The sequence below is a fragment of the Lates calcarifer genome, linkage group LG18 (assembly GCF_001640805.2).
Source record: "Lates calcarifer isolate ASB-BC8 linkage group LG18, TLL_Latcal_v3, whole genome shotgun sequence".
NCBI classification, from domain to species: domain Eukaryota; kingdom Metazoa; phylum Chordata; class Actinopteri; family Centropomidae; genus Lates; species Lates calcarifer.
In genome coordinates, this window is record NC_066850.1 from 18719549 (window position 1) to 18743266 (window position 23718).

The 23718-nt window shown below is 40.0% G+C and overlaps 2 protein-coding genes across 2 annotated transcripts in view; one reads left to right on the plus strand and one right to left on the minus strand.

Moving 5' to 3' along the window:
* Positions 1 to 380: 380 nt before the first annotated feature.
* rergla (RERG/RAS-like a) lies at positions 381 to 11969 on the plus strand. Its single transcript, XM_018697223.2, has 5 exons — positions 381 to 519; positions 629 to 685; positions 5025 to 5098; positions 7134 to 7282; positions 7399 to 11969. The coding sequence occupies exons 1-5, from the start codon at positions 468 to 470 to the stop codon at positions 7682 to 7684; spliced, it is 618 nt and encodes a 205-aa protein (XP_018552739.1). The 5' UTR covers positions 381 to 467; the 3' UTR covers positions 7685 to 11969.
* A 4240-nt stretch (positions 11970 to 16209) lies between these two features.
* arhgef39 (Rho guanine nucleotide exchange factor (GEF) 39) overlaps positions 16210 to 23718 on the minus strand; it is a 64875-nt gene continuing 57366 nt past the window's right edge. Inside the window, exons 9-12 of the mRNA XM_051077667.1 lie at positions 23357 to 23445; positions 20449 to 20575; positions 19304 to 19401; positions 16210 to 18085 (exon numbers count right to left, since the gene is read on the minus strand). Coding sequence (XP_050933624.1) covers positions 18049 to 18085; positions 19304 to 19401; positions 20449 to 20575; positions 23357 to 23445 — 351 coding nt within the window. The 3' untranslated portion in view covers positions 16210 to 18048. The remainder of the gene's footprint in view (positions 18086 to 19303; positions 19402 to 20448; positions 20576 to 23356; positions 23446 to 23718) is intronic.

The window sequence follows — 23718 nt, forward strand, 5'->3', positions numbered from 1 at the left end:
TGTTGGACCTTCAGATGACTCTGACCCCTGGGTTGGGAGCAACTGGACTAGTTTACTATATAGAAAGTAGTTACACCTATTTCCACCTCGACCAGCTACAACAGCAAAATGCTGCTTACACATTGATATATCAACAGTCTAATTATGTCATATAATAATATGTCATTCACAGAAGACATTTGCCTCTGCTTTGATACCTTGACAACAATGAGCTGACATTTTGACGTCGTAACTGAAAATGACAAATTCACACACGTATGATTTACGTCCTGACTATTTTTAACTTTAGTGGCTCGTTGCATCCATAGGAAAAAAAAAATGCCGCCAGCCTCCTCCTGAGGAGCCGCCCACCGGCCAGCCTGCAGACTGAGCTGGACCGCCATAAAAGACCAGCGTTACCACCAGCTCCTCACTGCTGTGGACCCTCACTTTAACCTGTCTGCGGATATTTCTATTTGTACAGCAACATGGATGAGATGAAGATCGCTGTGCTGGGCGGCGACGGAGTTGGAAAATCAGGTAGGTGAGCTGTGGAACATGTTGTTGGACATCGGAAATAAACATGCTGACGCTTCTGATAGACCTCACCTGTGTGTGTGTGTGTGTGTGTGTGTGTGCGCGCGCGCAGCTCTCATCGTTCGTTTCCTCACCAGACGCTTTATTGGAGAGTACGCCTCCTCTACAGGTACAGTAACTGACCTGCCCCTCTCCATAAAGTCTAACTCAATGCAACACCAGGCTCACCAGTCTGCAGCTACAAACGTCCCATATTCACAGCTGCATGTGTATTGTCCTACATTTGATTTTTTCTATCATTAATGAATGAATAATGAATTTCAAAACTTTTGTGCCTATGTCTGTAAAGCTAAGTTTTACCAAGGCCGAGTATCCGAGTCTGATAAATATCAAACCTTGGGACTGGATACCTGGTCAGATTCTGTCAAATTAACTGCAACTTAATTTTTAGAACAAAGCCTACATATTTGATCCATGTAGTGTGATTTTTGAAGCTTGTTAGTCACCATGCTGTGATGATAATATCCTGTGGGCTGACCTGCATGGGGAATGACTCACGCTGGTCTCAGATAGTGGCTTAATATGCCATTGTTCTCCTGAGAATAATCTAGTTTTGTCTGAGCTTGTTCAGTCTCAGTGTGTCACTGTTTGGCCTCTGACCAGGCCAACTGCTTCATAATCTATGTTTTCCTCTGGCCTTGGTTCAATGATTACAAATGAAACTTCCTTGCATGTTTAAACTGCACAGATGCAGTTTCAGTGCTGCCATCCTGGGTCGAAGCCCATTTGTTCGCACTTGCACCCACTTTCAGGAAAATAGAGCCACAGACTTGACATGATTCATACCAAAGAAGGCTTTCCTCAGTCCTTTCTGGGCCCAAAGCATAAGATAAGATAAACTTTATCGTCCCAAAGGAAATTTGTCTTGGGCCATAGTGCTGGATACAGCTGCATACAGCTAGAGCATACATGCATAAACCCATAATGCATGGACATAAAATACAAACAGTGCATAAGACAGTAATGAATAAAACACACTTGTACCTTGAGTACAGTAAAATATCTCCACTCCCTGGACACAAAGGGTCATAAGCCGTTCACACACAAACTGTTACTGCAAAAACTGATTTAACAGCAGCTTGCAGGGGGAGATGTTATGGAAAGAAATGAGTTTGAATACTGCTGACAAATGAATGGTTCATAATGAAATAAACACAAGATTTACAAATGTGTGTGAACAGTATATGGTGATCACTAAAGCATTGTCCAAAACAATTTGAACAGATGTGAAACCATTTTTTAAAAAAAAAAAAAAAGAATACATCTCCACTCTGAGTCATAACATGTAAAATAAATATATGGATTTGAAAGTTCATAGATCTAAAAAGCTACTGTCTTCTGTGCTGGGCACATTCAACACACCTGAGAGGAGTGTGGACTGATGAGACCTTCATTGGCTTGTATGATAACATGTTGAGCTTGGAGCTGTTAATTAGGTTGAGTTGTTTTGAGTTTTTAGTGAAGCCTAGCCCTCACAGTTTGGATGTAAGGTCAGGTGTTAATGTTATTTCAGTGGAGTCTAACAGCTTGGGTACTTGTTATTCCAAATTCTACCTGTATAACTTCACTGACCTTAGGGGACAACTTGTTTAACAATACTGATGTTACTATTTGATAGACAGTTCCAACAGAAGTTGAGCTTCTCAGCCAAAGTGCCAACTAAACACCTTTGGATTTGTTTTTGAACATGAGACTAAATCAGTTCAATTCAATTCAGTTTTATTTATATAGCGCCATATCACAACAAAAGTCATCTCAAGGCACTTTTCATATAGAGCAGGTCTAGACCGTACTCTTTAAAATAAGTAATTACAGAGAGAGACCCAACAAATCCCATGAGACAAAATGAGACAACAGTGCAGACATTTTGCTGAAATGGAGCTGCGCTACTTATGATGTAACTGTAACACTTGTTACAGTGGCCTCATTATAAGGCTTGAGGAAGAGGGAAATGCCAGCCTGACTGAAAATGACAAAAACTGATTTGGAGTTTTTCAGTTTTTCTTTTAGCTATAGAGGTTGCAAAATTAATTTCATGAATGTCATATCTGAGCCCTGTCCTTTAACTGACCAAACAGCAGCTGCAGTAGCTGCCAAGATTTTAAACACACACACACACACACACACACACACACACACACACAGACACACATATACTAGGGTGAGAGGTGAATAAACAGCAGTGATGCAGATACTGCATATCCATCAGGCTTTATGTGTTTAACTTTGTTAAGTGTGTAAAGTTTTAGCTATTTTTTCAGGCAATTTTTTCAAATATGTGATCAGTTTATCCAAGTAATTCCTGGAGATTTGCTCCAACACTTTCAGAGATGTGAGGACTGACCAGTCATCTCGGAAGTTCACAGTCCGTCTCCTGAGATGACCTGCTGCTCACTGTGTGCAGTTTTGTCTTTGCAAACTCTTTGGTATTTTATTGCTGGCTCAGTTGCCTGCTGGCTCTGTGACTGTTGTATATGCACAGATACAGTATATCTCAACACTTCAATAAACAAAAATGAAGTGAAGCACTGCAGTCTATATTCAATTCCACTGTATTTTTACAATGCAGATTAGCTAACAGGTGTGTCTTTTACCACACTCACTGACTGTTAGATTCTGTTTCCCAAAAGAAAATCTGTTTATGGAGCTTTGAATAGAGATAGTTTAGTTATATTACGTAAGGGCACAGTGTTTAAGTGCAGGCAGCAGAGCCCAGTTCAGCTGTTGAGTTCAGACTGTGGGGGATGGGAGGACTACTTGCATCAACAGCTCAGCTGGGCTCTGGTAAACTGACTTGACATGTAGAAAGAGTCTCAAAACTCCCAACACAAATGTAATGCAATCCATGTATGCTGGTCAATGCACACACTTAATAATCTAAATACAAAACAACAAACAACATTTTTTCAGGTAATTATATACACAGGAACCTTTTCCAATGCAAATGTTGATCTATGAACTTGAAGTTGAAAATGTTTATATAAAACACTGATATTTATTCAGGTTGGAATGTGTTTATTTGTAAAAATGTTACCAATACTGAAACCATTTTCTCTCCATAAATGCCAGTGTATTAAAAATAACAGCAAGTAAGTAATTGTAGCTTCAGCCTCTGATTTGGCCACTCACCAACATGATGAGCAGTTGCAGCTTAAACTGTAACTCACAGCTCATGAAGGACATGAAGGTACTTAAAAAACCTTCAGGCCTGATTTCCATATTTTATATCAAAAAATGTTCTCCTGAATTCCTGGATTTATAACTAAAGTCTGTCATAATACATAGTATTAGTAGTATAGTATTTTTATCCATTGATGTTAACTATTTTCATGTTTGATATCAATATTTCTTTGACCTTACTAAGACCCAGAATGTCCAATAGGCATGGTTATTACTTTCCTGGAAGAATGACAGGGGGCTTTGAAAACCACTAGCATAGTGTTGTAGTGGTAACTCAGAAAATCACTTCCAAGAAAAGCATCAGAGTGAACAACAGGTCCAACCCTGAGGCAGAGGGGCTACAATAATTGAAGACCACGTCAGGGTCCACTCCTTTCAGCCAGGAACAGAAATCTGAGGCTGCAGTGGACACAGGCTCACCAAAACTGGACAACTGGAGACTGGAAGCATGTAATCTGGTCTGATGGATCTGGATTTCTGATGGTAGGGCCAGAATTTGGCTTCAACAGCATGAATCCCTGGAGCCAAGTTGCCTGGTGTCAACAGTCCATGACTGGTGGTGGTGCAATGGTGGAGTTGGATCAGTCATAGTTTGAATGGCATTGCCTATCTGAGTATTGTTGCCAACTATGCACATCTCTTTATGGCCACAGTTTACCATCTTCTAATGGCTGCTTCCAGCAGGATAATGATCCACAAAGCAAAAGTCATCTCAAACTGGTTTCATGAACATGACAGTGAGTTCAGTGAACTTCAGTGGCCTCCTCAGTCACCAGATCTGAATCCAGTAGAACACCTTTGGGATGTGGTAGAACAGGAAATTGGCAGCATGAATGTGCAGCTGACAGATCAGCAGAAATAATGTGATGCAGTCATATCAACATCAGCTTTATATTCCTCTGGCAACAGCTGTAGCTGAGGGTGTTATGTTTTAAGGTTGGCAGTCCCATTCCACTGAACTCTCTGGATTCAAGGATGATCTGAACCAAGGGTCAGAGGTCACTGTGACCTGTGATCATAATGTTCTGTAAAATCCCTTTTCTGGACTGTTATTAAACCCATAACTTATAACAGACTGTGACCATATTTCCTGCAACTTGGTTGATGGAAACAATTAACCACAATGTGGTGATTCTAGTTAAAATTAGAGATGTCTCTTTTTTGTATACTTGTATAATTTGATCACTCTTTTGATTTTGTTTCTTTTGGGAGCCTATGCAAAAGCGAGCTGATGAGTCTCAGTATCATCTTCCCTCTTTCTTCTGCAGAATGCATATACAGAAAGTGTGTGTCTGTGGATGGGAGGCAGATTAATCTTGAGCTCTATGACCCATGCTCTCAGGTGAGTTTACAGAGTGAGCAAGAATCATAAGATGTTACTGTGATTCTTCCTGCATTTTTCTGTCTGGGACAACACATCCAGCTGTGCCACTGTCAGTTTAATCTATGTAGTCCACACAAACAGCCCAGTAACCAAAGACAGCATCACAAATGATCCCTGGTCAGCCAGCTGCCAAGCAGTGGTCTGGTCTTAGCCCTCCTGTGTTTTGTACTGAGAAGGCCCAGTTCCTTGATGGCATCATCAATATGTTTTACAATGATATAATGTAATCAGGATATAACCTATTAACCTCATATTAGCTCAACATGTCATGTCACATAGTAAAGACAGTTTATACAAACAAATGTCACATTTGTCATGATAACAATGACATCACAAGATACTGCAATGATGTCATATTATACTGGCGAATAATGATGCTCAGGAAATTGTACAAGCTTATTGTCACCACGTGTCTTACCTCACACCAAACACACTAAACACCAACCTTGTTTCACCAACTCTCCAATCACTCATGTCAGTCACCTAACCCCCTTTCCCTGTTTCACTTATCTGTTTCCATCTCATTTCAGCTGCTGTTCTATCCACTGATTTAACCCCACCTAGCTCTGCCTCATGTAGCTATCTTATCTTGTTCTGCACTCACTAGAATACTGTAAACCTAAAGCAGCTGTATTATGTGTATAAATGAATGAAGTGCTCACACTTTTATATAATATAACTATGCTGTTGTTATTAAACATTTTCCAACTCTATTAGTTTAAATCACAATTAAAATGTAATGTTTAGGCTGGTTAAAGCAGGAACATAAACGCATCTGAGTGATTCCTCCAGTATCTGTTGGGCGGCTGTGGCTTAGGAGGTAGAGCAGTCGTCCACCAATCAGAAGGTCGGTGGTTCATTTACCATTTACCATTCACTGATGTATACTGTATGAGAAGCTCCATTGTAGTGCTGTAGTTCATTAATGTGTCCTGCAGCACAACATCTGAAATTACTCACAATTGTCCACTGGGTTGAACTTGAGTAAATGATGATCACATGTCACCAGGCGGTTACAAAACAACCACACACACACATCAGAGCTGTTGTTTGTGATCTATACTCTATATCTATATTCTGCCTGTCACTGCAGTACACATCAGATTACTGGAGATCATCACTCTTGTGCATCACCACCTCCTTTGGGTTTCATTCTTCTTGAAATGCATCACAGTGCAAACACTGTTGTACCACACGAGTGAAGATATGCAGTGCCCATCATCATCGTTGACTCTGGCTGCAGTGTTTGGTGCTGTGTCTCTTTCAGTTTGTTGAGCTGTTGTTGTCATGCTTCCATCTGATTGGCACAGCTGTATGACTAACAGAATAACTGTATTAATCAACACCACACCTTCAAATCTTTACTCAGCCCATTTCTGAACACACTGCTGCACACACAGGAAATATTTCACTACACTAAAAATAAAGTGAGGCTGTGTTAACAATAATACCACGAACCCTCTTGCAGGTAGGTTGTTCCAATCAGAGAAGTTTCCATAGTTGTTCTGTGGATTCAGTCTGTCTCAGTGTCTTCTGTCTCTTCATGTAATCCCAGACTGACTTCATGATGTTGAGATCAGGGTTCTGATGGGGGCACACCATCTGCTGCAGGACTTCCTGTTCCTCTGCAGAATGAATTAGGGACCGATCAAAGGCCTCTGTGATGGTACTGTTTGATGCCTGTACATGAACCAAAGTATAAGGGGCACTTGAAGATGAATCTGTGTGGCCAAGACCTACCACTCTGCACTCGTTGTACTTGTGTGATTAAATAGAGTTTAGTGAGTGTAAAGCAAAAGTATCATTCGTCCTAGTTTACGGAGCCAGTTGACCGTGTGGCTGTCCTCAGCTGAATCACTGTCTCCCAGTCTCAGGTCCATTCACCTGAGGTAGAGCACAGGAATATCAACCCCTCTAAATTTATGCAACATTTTCTTTTTTTTTTTTTTACCACAAACTGTAATATTTAAACTGTAATTTTGTTTGTTTTAAGGCCTGTGAGGGTAAGCCTGTTTTAAATGACCAGATCCATTGGGCTGATGGTTTTATTTTGGTCTATGATATCACCGACCGCTCCTCCTTCCGCACTGCCAAAGCTATAGTGCACCAAATCCGAGAGCTACACCGGGGATCTGCCAAAAGGTATGAACTAACATCACTGTGATATAATAATGCATGTAAACAGAACACTGTATTTTAGTCTTCAAAGTGAGAGTGATCCACAGATTGTATGGCTCTTCTCTTTTTTTGACCTACAGGGACATAGACTTACACATATTTTTGGTGGGCAACAAACAGGACCTGTGCCACATGAGAGAGGTGCAGCATGAAGAGGGTCAGCGTCTAGCTGCTGAGTTTCACTGCCAGTTCTATGAGCTGTCAGTAGCTGAGCACTACCAGGAGGTGGCGCTCATATTCTCCAAGATGGTGCAAAATGCCAACCTGAACAGCAAAGCCAGGGAGCGCAGGAGACGCCCCAGCGGCTCAAAGTCCATGGCCAAACTCATCAACAACGTCTTTGGCAAAAGGAGGAAATCAGTATGAAATACAAGGACAGCTGACAGTAAAGGCCAGACCAGTGATGCTAGAGACCTCCAGCTGGTCTTTCTATCTTTGATTATGCTTGTGTTGTTCTTTATTAGCATAGAACTGACAGATATATGTGTAGAATGGTGTTAGTGTGATAATACAGTAGTACACAGCTCATACTATGGGTTACTGACACTGATCAATGCTTTTACTCTAACATTATTAGAAGCCTTTCATGAGAGAGAAAGTTTGTGTCATTTAATCCAAGAAAATGAAATGAAGCTAAGCCATACTCCATCAGGAGACTGGCAACACGATAAGTGTCACCAACCAGTCGTCATTCACGTCCTTGTGAGGGTCAAGAAATTGTTGCTGTCAAGAGCATGTCAGAGCAGGTGACAAAATAACCCTAATGCAAGAGAGCATTCTGTCATCCTGAAAATGTTGATGTGTTCCTGACATTCAGATTCGGGCCTGATGAATTGAAATTTGTCAGTCACGACAACATCATGTCACAGCTGGGCTGAGCTGGGCCTTAAGGGTAACAATGGGAACTCTGACATCAGCAGTGACAACTTGATGTAAACAAGGTTCAGTATTTTATTCTCTCCTTTTGTGGCAAACTCGACATGTTGATGGAATCTGTGAAAAATGGTCTTTAAATTTGCATGAATGAAGTCTGCAGTGATGGTTGTGCTTTTAGTTGATGACTGATGTTGCTGTCCAGCTGTAGCAGGTAGACTGTGATGATAACTACAGCAGTAGCATAGTTGGCACTCCGTGGTTGTGAGTGACTTGACATCAATAAACACCTGTAACTTGACTTTGACTCTAACACCAATGACTCGTGACTTCACGTAGACTTGAATGACCTGACATCCTCCGCAGGCATAAAGATTAAAGATTGTGCTACCTGCACAACCACTGAACTCCTCAGTTTACTGACAACAGAAATGACAAATGTTGGTAACTGTGTTAAACGAATAACACACTGACACACACAATAAGTTTGATTTGAAATGATAGTAATAAATACATGTTTCACAAATACTGGAAGTTCCTGTGTTATTTAAATGATTAAAATGAGATAAAACTTGTTAACAGATGCATAATGACTTCAAGACTTGATGTTCCAATACTAAGACTTGAGACTTGTGACCTCTGAAACTGAGAATTTGTCACAGCTCTGCATTAATTATGTATCAAGTAATTATGCATCGACCTGCTAATGTTGTTTTGACGATTCGACTCCTGAGAGAAAGTCAGCCCATCCGTCCGATTCTAACCTCTCTCCCTCTGATGTCGATTTTATCACTCTACATCCTACATCAGCTGACTTCCTTCTCTGCTCCCTCCTGGTCCACTTCCTTCCCTTTGTGAAAAGAAGAATTTCCTTTTTGTTTCTACAAGTTGTTTTATCTTCATGGTATTGAAATGATACTGTCTGTTTATTTTACTCTGATTTGCTCGGGAAGGTGTTGATCACATTTATTAATCTTCTCTCAGTATTTTTAATCTTTGATGGGGGAACACATGAAATGGAATCAGTCAGCAGTCAGTCAGTATATCTCTCTGTGAGCTGCAGACCTGATGGCCAATGAGATGTGACCCCAGCAGTCACTGCAGGACTTGATGAGAGTTGTTTGTAAAGACAGACAGAACATGACGGTATAAGGTCATGTCCACACCTGTTTTCCATCCACAACAAAATGCCACAACAACAAAATAACTAAATCTCCTCTTTCAGTAAAGAACAATACTCGTATCTATCATCCTTGGTTAGGTCAGCCCTACATGGACTGTTTGCTTGGACTCAGCAGGTTACAGTTACATTATATTCTGTCTGCACTAAATCTCTGACTTCTTATCTAGCACAATCTCAAATCAGTTTCTGACTCCAGTTTCACATTCCAACCCTGAAATGTCATCAGTTTGCTTTGTTTTGAAATCTGGTAATGAAACAAGCTGAATAGACGAAGTAGTAGGTCAGAGGTGCTTTAGAATATAGTCCGCAACATACATAGTCATTCTTCCCAACTCTGTCATTTTTTATACAGTACATACCAATACATACAGGTAGCTACAAGGGAACAAGATTTGTATTTAGAGGAAAGGGGCTAATGATCTGGGTATTTAAAATGAATTTATACTGTAGGTACCTTGTAACTGATAATGGTACCTATTCTCGTACTGCAGGGTACAGTATGACTGTTACTGACTGACAGAGCTGGAAGTTTGGGGGAAGACGAGTTGATGAGTCCTGCTGTAAATTGGCTATGATTCATTTTAAAATGACCATTGATGCTGTTCCTCAGCCTGTAACTCATCATCCACTGTGAGGTCCTTGACTCTGAGTCATTAATAATTCATTATCAAGTTATTCCCGATTTGTTCTTCATCATTCCTCAATAATTATTCCCATTTTTGTTAACCATGTTTAACCATGTCATCAGAAACATCTGATCAGTCTGGGTTCATCTCATGTCCAGCTTCTCGAGGGTTATCTCCACTGTCCATGTTGACTTTATGTAAGACAATATCAAAGGGGGTGGGGGTCCTGTACATGCAGAGCAGATCTAAATCCTGGCTGGATCCAGCAGAGGGTCGGAGGCCTGGATTTGTTTTGATGTGGTGAGTGGATGTGGCTCTGGTTAGGACTTGTTGAGGCACAGGAGAGACCACCTGCCTCCAGCCTCACCCCTATGATGACTAAAATCCAAGCAGTGCATGGTGGCTTCTAATCCACTCCAGCCATTAGAAATCCCTCTAACTTTCTCTCTCACATTACTCAGATCATCCTGACAGACAGCTCAATGGAAAACATCTTCATCTGACCACACACTGATATACTGTTCTGCTGTCCCTGGGTACATGAAATCTTCACTGTGATTTGACTAGCATGAAAACATGAGGGCATTCTGCAAATGCTTGAAATATAATATCACAGTGGGAGGTGTCTAAATTACATGTCTAACCCTAACCAACCCTAGGACAACAGATCTCACAGTCATGTTTAGAATGACTGAAAATTACCACAACATCCAATTGTACACACAAATGAATGCACGAGTTAGTATAGTTCATATGGATCTTTTATTATAATACTACATATGGTCATAAACCAACATCAAATTATATCAACCAGTTATGCAACACTGAATTCATCAAGTGAACTGCTGATGTAACTCAGTGAATGCAGTGGCAATATGAGCACACTGAGGAGCAGTGAGCAGCTTTCAGCCTCAACAGAGCAAAGTCACTTCAGCTTATTTCATTCTGTTCAGTCACATACTTCTTCGTCATCACGGTGTATGCAGAAAAGAAATTCTAAATTCAACAAAGTGTCCATGTAGTAAATCACATTGTGTGCCTACCATATAGAAAATCCACCGAGGAGCTGAGTGTGCTCAGTGTTCCCCTGGGAAAGAATGAAAGACTTTGACTGCAGTTAATGAAGAGACATAAAGGGTGATGTAACCAAAGGTGTTGCTGCATGGTTTAACATTTATTTATATACTTATATTTATTAATTGTTCTTTTCACAACTGTAGAACTTAAATATTAAGCATATTCATGGATCTAGAAAACATTTGAAAACCATGTAGATCATGAACAATATGAGTGGACTGTGAAGTGGCTGAGAAATGTGGAGTTGACTGATGGTAATCAGTAAGTTTTAATGAAACAACAGGTCAACTTGAACTCTGAGATATGAAGTCATTAACACTCAGGTTTGATCTGAAATATACCTAAATGATGTAACATAACAAAACTTTACAGGCCTACATTAGTGAACATGACATTGTTGCTCTGGTAACAAGTGTTAGTCATGTTACCTGGATTCAGTTTGCAGTGACACAGGTTGAATGTACAGAAAAAGAGACTGTCATCATTTGTAATCAAACATGTCAAGGGTACACTACTGTATGATGCTGAATATTCCTGCCTTTAATAAAAGTTGACTCTTATTCAACAATAGTCAGAAATGTTCCTGTTTGTGAATTTACACTCAGATGTGGCCAGTGTTTCTCTCTGTTCCAAATAAGTTCTGCATGCATTTATCAGGATTTTGTCATTTATTTGCCAAATCTAATTGAGTTTTTTTAAGTGCTCAAAATATGATCACCATGATTAATCCCCAAAACAGTATCACTAATCTACAGCACATGTTTTTCTTCTTCTTTTAAATGGATTTAAGAATGGTTTATGACACTCACTGATGGATGAACCCAGAGAAGAAGAGCTCCTCTTCAATACCAGTCAGAGAATCAGAGAGGAGTCTGTGCACTTGGCTGAAGGTTGTGAAGTATAGTCTGACTTATGAACCAACATGAGATAGGCCATGAGCATACATGCAATAATAACTGCACACTGACAGTGCTGTTAGATAATACATGATGTTTCAACATGGTGAAAGCTGTGAATCTAACTCAACAGGTACAGGTGCTCTGAGTAATACAGATACAAGAGGACAGACATCATGAATAAACCAATACAGGAACAAACCTGATGCTTTTGTCAGACATCTTTAAGAGATTCTATTTAGTCCTGATGTTGGAAGAAGATGACATGCTGAAAAATTCACTGTTGTTTTATATCTGATTTTGACTGACTGGCTCCTCGAAAACAGAGAACAGATGTGATGAATGCTTTGACTGAATCTGTGATGCTGAAAGCTGAACAGCCTGTATTCAATTTGTAGACAGAGAAATGTGTCCCAGGAATACCTGGTGTCTCTGCGAGGGTCACAGGCTGAACAACCCAATGTCAGACATCACAGACAGAGCCGATAACATGATGAGGAAGAACAACTGAATGAGGAGCGAGGAGTGTGTATGTCAGTGTTATGGAGGGTGTGTGACAATGATGGAAAATGACAACAAAAGAACACAAATGATGCAATCATAAAAATCATTAACTCCATAACCACAGGGAAATATCTGCCTGAGCAGTTCCTCAGTCAGGGCCACAGCAGTACCTGGACACCTGCCACGTGTCATTCAGTCATGTGCTGCTCTAACAGCCACTCTGCATATTGGACCTGCTGCACAGATTTACTCCCACTCTGTCACAAAAGCATTCATGACGCTCAACCCTGATGTTGGTGATGAAGTCTGACTCTCAGTCAGTGATCCAGTTGAGTCCCAAAGGTGTTGTGTGGGGTTTAGGTCAAGTCCATTTACACTAAATCAAAGTGAAAAACATTTCTTTATGGAACTGGCCTTGTGTCATGTTTGAAGACAGGCACTACTGTTTTAAGCCAAAATCAGGAAAAACACACATAGACTAAAAGTGGACTAAAGTTTGTGGACACTGGGATCTCTATCTTTCTCTCAGCTGAAAGGAAGTGGAGAATGAAGTATGAGAGTCATCTTACAGTCACACATCCTGAAAGCAGTCCAATCATATCATCATATTTAGTGGATGCACTTTTGGTTTCCTTGCAGCTCCTCTGCAGGGTCGCTGTGGTTAACACACAGTGTCTCCAACTTATGCACCAACCTTCAAAAATCCAACTACTCTTTTCTGCCACCCAGTGTTGCAAAGGTTCTACTTCACCACTGCTATATGTGGACATAGTGAGCAGCTGGTGAATAAATAATCTCAAAGATCTGTGCAACAAGTCACACAAATATTAAATTCAGTGTGAGTGACAGCACCTCTGTGAACACTCAATTTAAATGTGATATATCACACAGCTGCTGTCATAAAACTGCTGACGATGTCCAGGTCATAAAATATAGATTTCATCAGCAACCAACTTGCAGCGATCGCTGGTTAGCAGCTGGGACGCTGAGGCCAAATATGTTTCTGTGTATTTCTTATTTGGCAGCATTAAAACACAACAGAGGTGAGCTCAGGTGAGTCCAGGTGAGCACAAAGGGACAGAGCATACGTTTAGCAACTGTGTTCCTCTGTGGCACAGCAGCTGGTACAGTATTTTGACGTTTGAGCTGGGATTAAATCACAAGGTTATTTCTTCGTCATTCTGTTGTGTAACAACAGACACAGAAACAAAGGGTGTCTGACAGCTGAGAATCTATGGGTGCATGCTGGTGTAGGGAACAGTGGTGGGAATATGGAGAATAAAATCACTCTGCTGCTGATGATATTTTTTCATTCTTCCTCTGACTGTTCTATGTTTTAAACTGGGTTTGTCATGTATGATATTTCTGAATATGGTTACATCTGAGAGAGGCTTGAATGAACAAGATAAATTCATAAGTAAAACACAGTCTTTAATAGCACAACATTTGTTGAGATATAAATGACCATCTGAGATGAAAACTGTTGAATATAATCCAGAATCCTGACTGTCCGGCAGCCATCAGCTCCTCTGTGGAGGGATTTATACACTTTATTTAGAGATAAAGTTGGAATGAATTTCCACTGCATTTGTAAACTATTTTCTACATTCCTGGACATTTATTGTGTAATTTAAAAAATTAAAGACATCAAAGACATATCAGGGACTTGCATCTTTCCTCCTCATACCATAAAATTGCTGATAACCTCCTCTTAATCACTCTCAAGTACATTAAACTAGATCAGAGATGCCCTGCCTGATAAAACCCTCTGGTACAGAGATAGGCACCAGACTTTGACAGAGAAATTGTGACTTTTCCTTTGGTTGTTGTAGTTTTCTCACCCTTTTCTCTTTGTAGACTTGTGTGTGTATTCTTTTTCTAGATGTGCCGTCAGACTGTGGAGGTGGCGGGTGGTCGTCATTGACTGTTCTGTGTGTTGCTTTCTGTTTAAATTCAAACAATTTACTAAAAAAAATCAGAATGTGAATTAGAACACAGACATTAATGTGGTTGTACACAGTGTATATGAGCAGAGAAGGACAGGTTTGATGGGCTGATGCTCAGAGCACTGTGTTCAATCTTCTCCAGACTTTTTTGGCTTTATGTTTTGTAGTGCTCCGTTTGCCCATGTCTTCTTTCATGTCTTCACACAGCTGGTATGTGATCAGCCATCAATAAGCTGCACCTGACTTGAGTGAGGTACTTAAAAGGTCCTGTGCTAAGATCAGGAGAGGCTTCTAGTGTGGGACTGCTGAACATGCTGCCTCTCAGCTTGGTTTACTTTTGTGTTTTGACTTTGTGTCTCTTGTAGTCTTGAGTTAGTCTTGGTTGTTTTGTTTTATCTTCATGTTAATGGATTTGGTTGTTCTTGAGGTGTTTTCTGTGGGTCAATGGTGGAGTATCGTGCACCCAAGGGTGGGGTGTAATACCTGGGAGTCGTTTTTTCCTTGCAAGGTATAAAGTAAAAAAAAAAGACATCATTAAAAGAACTGATTTTATGTGCACAATGTAAAGTGCCCCTTTTGGGAGGCAGTAAGTTAAGTAAGACTAAGTCCAAATTAAAATGAGTATTACTGTTAAAATGAGAGTCCTGATTGAAAACTGGCTCAGAGTACAGATGTATCATCTCTGTAAAAGGTGACACTGACGATTTCACCACTCTCAGGACAAACTGTATGTTTTAAGCTTTCAGAAAAGTAAAAATAAACATGTGTAGATTGACATTACTGTACTTCACACAAATCTAGTTTGGCTCTGTAACATTACATCTGTGCCAATACATTAAAACTTTGTTATATACATGTACTGTCTCACTTACAGAAAGTGAACATTTAAATCACCCCTTTAGAAAAACATTTATAACATCTGTGGTCATTTGGATGGGCACAGCCTGTGATCATGATCAAGTTGTCTCTGCTGTCCAATAGGAACATTGTTGTGATGAGGGTAGGTGGTCTCTAGCTCATCAGATCTCACAGTGAGGGTAATTTATCTTTGCCTCCATCTTGTGTTAATAACCAGTACTGCAGTTTCAAGTCAGGGTTGTGTGTCTGATCATCTACTGTTAAAGAGAAACTGATCAGTGTGATGAGTTTCACAGAATGTGGACTCTGCTGAGGAAGTGACCACCTATCATCTATCTTCTAAAATAGAAACCTCATCATTTTCTCTGCTCGGTAGTCCACATATAGAAGTGTTGAATATTTAAAATATCTTCATCAGCATTTCACTGGCCTGCTACTGGAGGAGGACTAATAATCAAAATCAGAATCACGATCCTGCTAAAGATAAAATTTAACTTCAAACACCCTCAGCTTTATGAAGCCATGAAGCTGCCTGACCTTTCAACCGTCACATGGTTTGACTTTGTTACTCAGGGATACATTTACTTTATCTTTTAGACAGGACTGTTGGTCTGTATAAACATGAAGAATAGTTACAGCCTGCAAAAACTGGGCACCTGACTGTTGTTTAAAGACAGAACTGTAGAAATGAGAAAGCAAATGTTTACACTTTTCTCTAAAGATTCATCTTCAAGACCAAACTGTAATCATGTGTGAGTAAACAGATCCAACAGTGTGTGAGATTCTTTGCTCCTCTCTAAGTTGAGTTTTTGAACCTACACAAATGATGGGCAACAACTTTAATGCTAAGTGTAAATGCACCACTGGTATCCTCTTGGTAGATGTCTGGTAAATCAAAGAGCTGAAAACTACAACAAAACTACGACAATTTCTGTTTAGAGTTTTATTGGGAAATAACCATTATTTCCATCTCCAGTTATGATTTGTTAGCCAGCTTTATAGAGCATCTTAGCAACCAAAGGTATAAAATTAGGATATTAAAAATAATCTGTAAAATGCACACAGCTTAAAAATGCAATACAGTGTTAGTAAAATATATCACATGTTTTACAGAAGACAAGCTAATATTTGTTGATAAAGGATATGATTAGAGGATATAATGATGAATAAAAACACCAGATAATCAGTATAGTGTTTCTTGCCTGGATGTGAATACTTCACACAAACACAGGCTGTCATTTCTACAATACAGAGCAGCTGATTCAATGCAATCACTCAGTTATGACATGTCACCACAATATGTCTCACATGTAAAAGCTATAAGCACACTGTATATCTGACAATCAATCAGTCAATCAATGAATCAATCAAATCACATATTCTAAGTATTGTACTGCAGATTATCACATGATCATGTGTGAGCAGATACACAGTGTGAGGCACGAAAATAATGGCAGGGCTGCTTCTATCACTGAATCAACAGTGTGATGATTAATACATGAGGGCTCAGCTTAAAAGTCTCTGTAGAAATGAAAGATCAGCAGAACATTCGTAATCATAATTATATTATAATAACTGTCACTATTAAATAAACAAATAAGACATTATAAAACAAATAATCATATAAATAAATACAATACAATGGATAAATGAACCAACACATTGTGAAATAATGTAACTACTTACTAACACTGAGCTCATTACTGTGTAATGTTATTTCATCATTCTTATTTCTCTGGTATCTGATTTCATAGTTGTATTGGAATCTTCATTTCATTGTCCCCACTGCTATTTGTGTGTGTGTGTGTGTGTGTGTGTGTGTTGGTAAATAAAATATATTTCAGTGATAAACTAATACAATTAAAATGAAATAAGTGATGATGAATAACATTTTCTAATAATCATTTTATGTGTTTGTGTGTTTACTTCACAAATCTTTGGTTCATATATTTCATATTTTACTCTGGTTTTATTCATATGATTCTTTATTTCATAATGTTTGGTATTATATCATTTCATAATGTGTCATTTTGGGTCATTCTGGAGTTTCATATGTAATGTAGATGTTGCTCTCTTTTCCAAGACTGAACCTGGTCATTACAGTAAAGTGGAACATGTGTGTGAAGAACACACGCCTGAACACAGCTCTGTTTCCTCTGGTCAGAGAACAGTGGCAGCAGGTCAGAGTCTCTCCTCTGTCACACAGAATCACAGGTGAAAATGCTGCTGTCACTGGACTCTCTTTGACTTTTTCTCCCTCTTTGCATCTTCACATAGATTTTTGTACTTTTTTCATCTCTTGCTTTCTGAAGTCTGCCTGTAAATACAATGTAAAATGCTGAGTGACTGAAGATAAGTGGAGAGATTCAATTAGGCACTGAGCAAGAAAAGGGACTTCCAGGGTTGAGCTCATGAATACACAGCTGTATCACAGCATTGATGCAGCAATAGACTGCTCACAACTGCACACAACATTCATCAGATAGTCGGTCTTTAAAGCAGCACATGGAGATAGTTGATGTCAGACAGGATGAGCAGAGGCTGACACTGCTGTTAGGAGGAAGACAAACCTCCTGACTTCACACTGACAAGTTCACAAGCACAGGAAAGAAATAAAGCAATAAGTTGTTGCAGCAGCATGTGTGTCATGTTTGGCAAAACTGAGTGGAATACAAAAGCCAGTCTGAGATGACATTCTCAGACAGACCACACTGGATCCACTATCATCTCAAACCGGTTTCCAATCAGAGTCTGAAGAACAAGCCCATCAGAGGATCACACAGCCAGAAGTGGATGCTTCCGCACTGAAAGAGAAGGTTTCAAATTATATTCCATCACAAAAAAAACAAAAAAAAAAACAGTAAGACAGCCATCACTCTAAGCTCTGAATATGTGCTGCTGTCAGACAGTCTTATCTATATTCTTTATACAGATCTCCTCAAAACAGAATGTGTCCCACTTCATCACTTACACATGTTAAACTGAGTAACTGGGAGCACAGAGAAACATTCGCCCTTTAACAGATCCAAGTCAAACAGCCATAAACTGCACAAACAGTGACTCCACAAAGTATTCAGACCCCTTCACCTTTTGCTCACTATATTGTTGTAGATTTAATTGTAAATAGATAAAGCTGCCAATTTTTGCCCATCAGTCTAAACTCAGTAACCCATAAACAAAGTGAAAACATGTCTCCACACATGCTTGCTAATTTATTAAAAACCAACAACTGAACTCTCTCATTTACTAAAGTATTCAGACTTTTCATTCAGGACTTTGTAGAAGTCTCTGTGGCAGCAGTTACAGTCTTCTTGGATAAGCCTTTACAAGCCTCACACACCTGGATTGGCAGTTTTTTTTTTGGCAGTTTATCCTATTCTACCTGACAGATCCTCTCAGGCTCTGCCAGACTGGATGGGAAGTGTCTGTGAATTGCCATCATCGGATCTCTTCACAGATGTGGGACGAGTCCTGGTGGTTTCTCCATTTTATTGAAGCCACTGTGGTCCAGGGAACACTCATTTAGAAGTGGTTTTATTCCCTTAGCCTGATCTATGCCAAGTCAGAGTTTATCATGGAGGTCTACAGATAGTTCCTTGGACTTCATGGCTTCATGCAATGTGAATTATGGGACCTTTATATATGCAGGTGTGTGACTTTCTAAACTCTGTCCAGTCAGTTCAGTTTGCCACAGGTTGACTCCAGTCAAGTTCAAGTTCTGGACACATCTGAGGGATAATTAATTAAAGTCAGGACACACCTGACCACAAGACCAAAGGGTCTGAATACTTCTTTTAAAAAGAAAATTTAGTTTTTAATTTTTAACAAAATAGCAACAATGTCTAAAACACAAACAAATGTGCAAAAAATGAAGGGGTCTGAATACTTTCTGAGGCCACTGTACATCATTCTGCACAGTGAAGCTGTAACATGCAAGTGAAGTAACAATAAGCACAATATATGTCTGAGTGGAAGAGGGCTTTAAGATTGATGGACCAATAAAACAACTAAACTGATACCACCTCGGTTCTGGAGTGTCAGACTGCTTCATCCTCTTGGGGGTGCTGCCCTCCCACTCAACTGGAGGCTCCTGAACATGCTCATTGGTCTCAATGCTCCCCTGAAGAGAGGGGCAGAGACACTTTTCACTGTGATGGGAAATTAGATGGAAACTTTCTGCTTCTATGAGTAAAGCTTGTTTGGTTTGAAATCTCAAAGGTGTTTATGTAAAAGACTGACATACAGAGACAAACAACCAAAACAAATGTAATTTAACCACAGGCCATTTAATTTAACCACAGGCCATATACAGTTCTCTATATTTATCTTATTCCATCCTTATTTTATTCTATTTATATTTTGTATATTTAGTTACAAAGTTTACTGTTTATTTTTTATCCTATTAAGAGTTTACTGAGGGAGTCATCCCAAAGGGATCAATAAAGTAAATGGACCGTATTTATATAGCGCTTTTCTAGTCTTTTCGACCACTCAAAGAGCTTCACATTACAGATCACATTCACCCCATTCACACACACATTCATACAGCACCTCTATAAAAAAGTGCTTTCTAGCACAGACGCACACATTCACACACCAATGACAAACATCGGAGGCAACTTGGGGTACAGTATCTTGCCCAAGGATACTTCGGCACGCGGACTGAAGGAGCCAGGAATCGAACCACCGACCTTCCGATTGGTGGGTGACTGCTCTACCTCCGGAGCCACAGCCACCAAAGTCAAGTCTAAGTCTAAGTCTAACCATTCACACTCACAGTCACACCTACGGGTAATTTAGTCACCAATTAACATGCATGTCTTTGAACCCACATAGGCACTGAGAGAACATGTAACTGGGAGCAGTCATCAAAATTAAAGTTTGAAAATAAACATCCTCAGTTCATTTGCTTCAGGACTTGATGAGTGTGGCTGAATCTGATTTGATTGACAGTAATCTGGTGACACAAGCAAACAACCCCACAACTATCATTTTCATTTTGATTCAAATGCGGCTGAATCCAGATTTATACATGGAAATACATGACATCATCTTTCTCCAGCTGAGCCTTTCCCATAATTTCTCTGTGTCTTCATCACTGAAAGCACTACCTTTCATGTTAAAAGGTTTTGAAGGTACTGTGTGTGACAATGTCTGTGTAACTCACCATGTTTCTCTTCCTGCCAGGGTTGCTGCTGCTGCTCGGTGTGTTGTGGCTGTCAGCAGCTGAGTGCAGTGGTCTCTGGCACAGCTCATGTCTTTGATGAACTACTGTCTGTTTAGATTGCAGCTTCCTGTGGAGACAACACACACTCAGTTTGCAACCAATCGGGTTCATGCCGTTTAATGACATCCAATACAATGGCTCTGCAACACATCACCACTTCATGAAGCTTCCAATCTTCCTGTTGAGATGTGGTCATGTTTTATACCACAGTTAGTGCTTGTGTCTGAACTGTATTCATCTGAAGGATATGATGTGATGCCCTGTCCACCCTGCTGAACAAAAGACAACTACAAACACTAGCTAATTACCCCATCCACAAAAACATTATCACTGCTAAAAATTTGCAGTGTGGTTCCAAGTGTGTACACACCTCTATTAGTTTACAACATAAAAATAACCCCGCCAATGCTCTCTGTAACAGACTCACTGTTTCTAAAACCTCAAACATACATTTCTCAACTGACAGTTCAGGAGACAGAGAAAGGAAAATAAATAAATCAAGAACAAAGATATAATGCAGTGAAATGGACAACATGCAGCCGCTCAGGCACCTCCATGTAATCAATACATGATGTGTTTCCACATACAGACCACCTCACACAGCTGCTCTGATCATCTCATCAATCTAAAACAACTGTCAGTTGAGTTTTGCTTGTGTTCACTTTGACTTAATAAATTTTTTGATCCACCAGATTTAGATACACAACAAAATAAAATTTGAATTCCGCTTTAGCAGAGTATGTATGGTATGACTCTGTGATCTTGGTGAAAATTAATATCACTATATTACAAGTACATTTTCCAATATTAATAAATCACAATATGGTAAAGTGATGTTTGAAATAAACCTAGTTTTAGGGTCATGAACTGTGTTCCACTGTAGTGAATAAAATAAAACCAAAACTTGTCACATGTGATAATTAAGTGAACCATGCTTGCTTGCATGCTCAGACACTGGGATTCACCACTAGTCAGTGGTGTCTGAGTTAAACATCATCACCAGGTTGTATCATTATTTTAATGTAGACCACAGAATTTGGTGAAATAATAATGATTTCATATCACCATACAGTTCCACTTAGAGTTAATAAATAATAATGGGGAAATTATGTCCAGCTACATTATGATGAATGAATCTTCTGAGGTCAACCTGAAGACCCTCTCCACCTTCTGCAGCTGAAGTTAAAGTGTCTTTAGCCTTCATTTCGTCCCTGGTGGTCAGGCCTCGGCTTGGCTCACCATTCACTCTGTGTCACCAGCATACATCTACACACTAATTAAGTCCCTTGGCTAGGAGATGTGTGCATGTCTGTGTCTAAGTATTAATATGATATTTGTTTTACCAAAGAAAACTGCACAGATAATAAAAACTAGTTTAAGTGTTAAACCAGCTATAATTCATCTGTGTTTGGTCACAGATGAAATATAGCTGGTGATGTGAATGTGTGTGTCAAAGTGGTATTTTTCCTTCAAAACCAATGCAAATATTGAAACAATGCCTACCAATCTATGACCTCACCACAGAAAACTATAAATGTTTGATAATCACTGAGAGCAACATCCAATAGATTCAGAGATGTCAGCCCAGATAGTGTGTAGTCTTTGTTAAATCAATAATTTAGCTGTGTGTAGACACACACACACACCCTGCAGCCCTGTACTTCTCCCCAGTGGTGTGAGTGTTGCTGACCCCTGGTCCTCTCAGCCTGTCCCCTCCTTGGTCCTCCACCACTGCTAATTACACTCCCTGGAGTTCAGAGCCATCAGCCTGCAGCCTCAACCCCCATCTGCTGTGTTGTCTGAGTTCTCTGACAGCGTTCTCTCTCTCCTCCCTGACAAAGTGATAAACTAATAAGCCTGGCCAGGCACGCTGGGGTCGGGGCCCTCAGCGTAGCCGGCCCCTCCACATAGCGGGGCTGACTTGGACCCTCCTCGGGGGAGCCGGGGCCAGGCGGGCTGGGAGTGGAGTTACTGAGGTCTGGCTGATCAATGCTGAGAGACAGACAGGCCTGAGGTGCAGGATCAGTGTGTGTGAAAGTTTTATTAAGAGTCATTCTACACCTTGTGAGAGTCGAGGCAATCGAAACACTCTCCACTCGCTGCCTACTGCTCCCACAGATGATTATCTCTGTTCATACCACACATTGGTGAAGCTCCAAGCTCCACACTTTTCATCACATGATGAAATCCAACATATCCAGAGATCCCAAAATACAAAGAAGATACATCATGTATCAGAAATGGCTCCAAAATCAAAGATAATACATCATTTCAGCTCAATGCTGTGTGGCTAAAACCCACCAAAATATCTGTAACACTGGTTATATTCTCATCAACTAAACCCATGTACCAACCCAAAACATTTCTGAATATAACTGACTACTGAGAACTGTGTGTGTATTAAAGTCTGATATATCTTATTCGTCTGTGCCACAGAGCTAACATCAGTGATCCACACCTCTGCCCTGCATGTTCCTTCATTAACATTAACACACACCCCGAAGATACCCAACAATTTATGTCAGGATGAGTGTATATAAAGGATTCTACAATATTTATTTACTATATTTATACAATATTCCCAATAGTGCAGATATAAAATAACATGACTTCTTGGGTTTGAATATTTGATTGACAGTCTACATACAGACAACAATACACAACACACAGTCTTGTAATGTGCTGCTGTCATAAAGGGTAGACACAACTTGTATTCTTTAAATTTAAAGAACCGGAGGGTCAGGGCTAATTGAAGGAGAAGTGTTTATATTTAGAGATGCAGCAGCCATGTCCCACTGAAAAGTATGCTACTCATACTGTGTGTGTCTGTGTCTGTGTGCGTTCATACCTGACAGCTGAGCTCAGACTTTGGTACCAGTCGTTCAGATCCTCCTGGTTGCTGGACATCAGCAGCAGTTTGGCTCTGGGGAAGGTTAACTGGATGAAGAGGAGGTAGAGGAGAGTAGTCAGGATGCTGTTGACAGTATGGGTGTGTATGAGGTGTTGTGATGGCTGTGATGGGTGTTTGATTGGCTGTTACACAGCTAAAATGCAGCTGTCCTCATTCATTTCAATGAGACTAATGTGTTGGTGCAGTGAGCAGCACTGTCACTCGGGACAGTTTCATCATTTAATGTACACAGGAATCACAAACACTATAGATTTATCAGCTGTGAGTTGCATTTTAGTTGCAACCAGCAAAGCTGAACC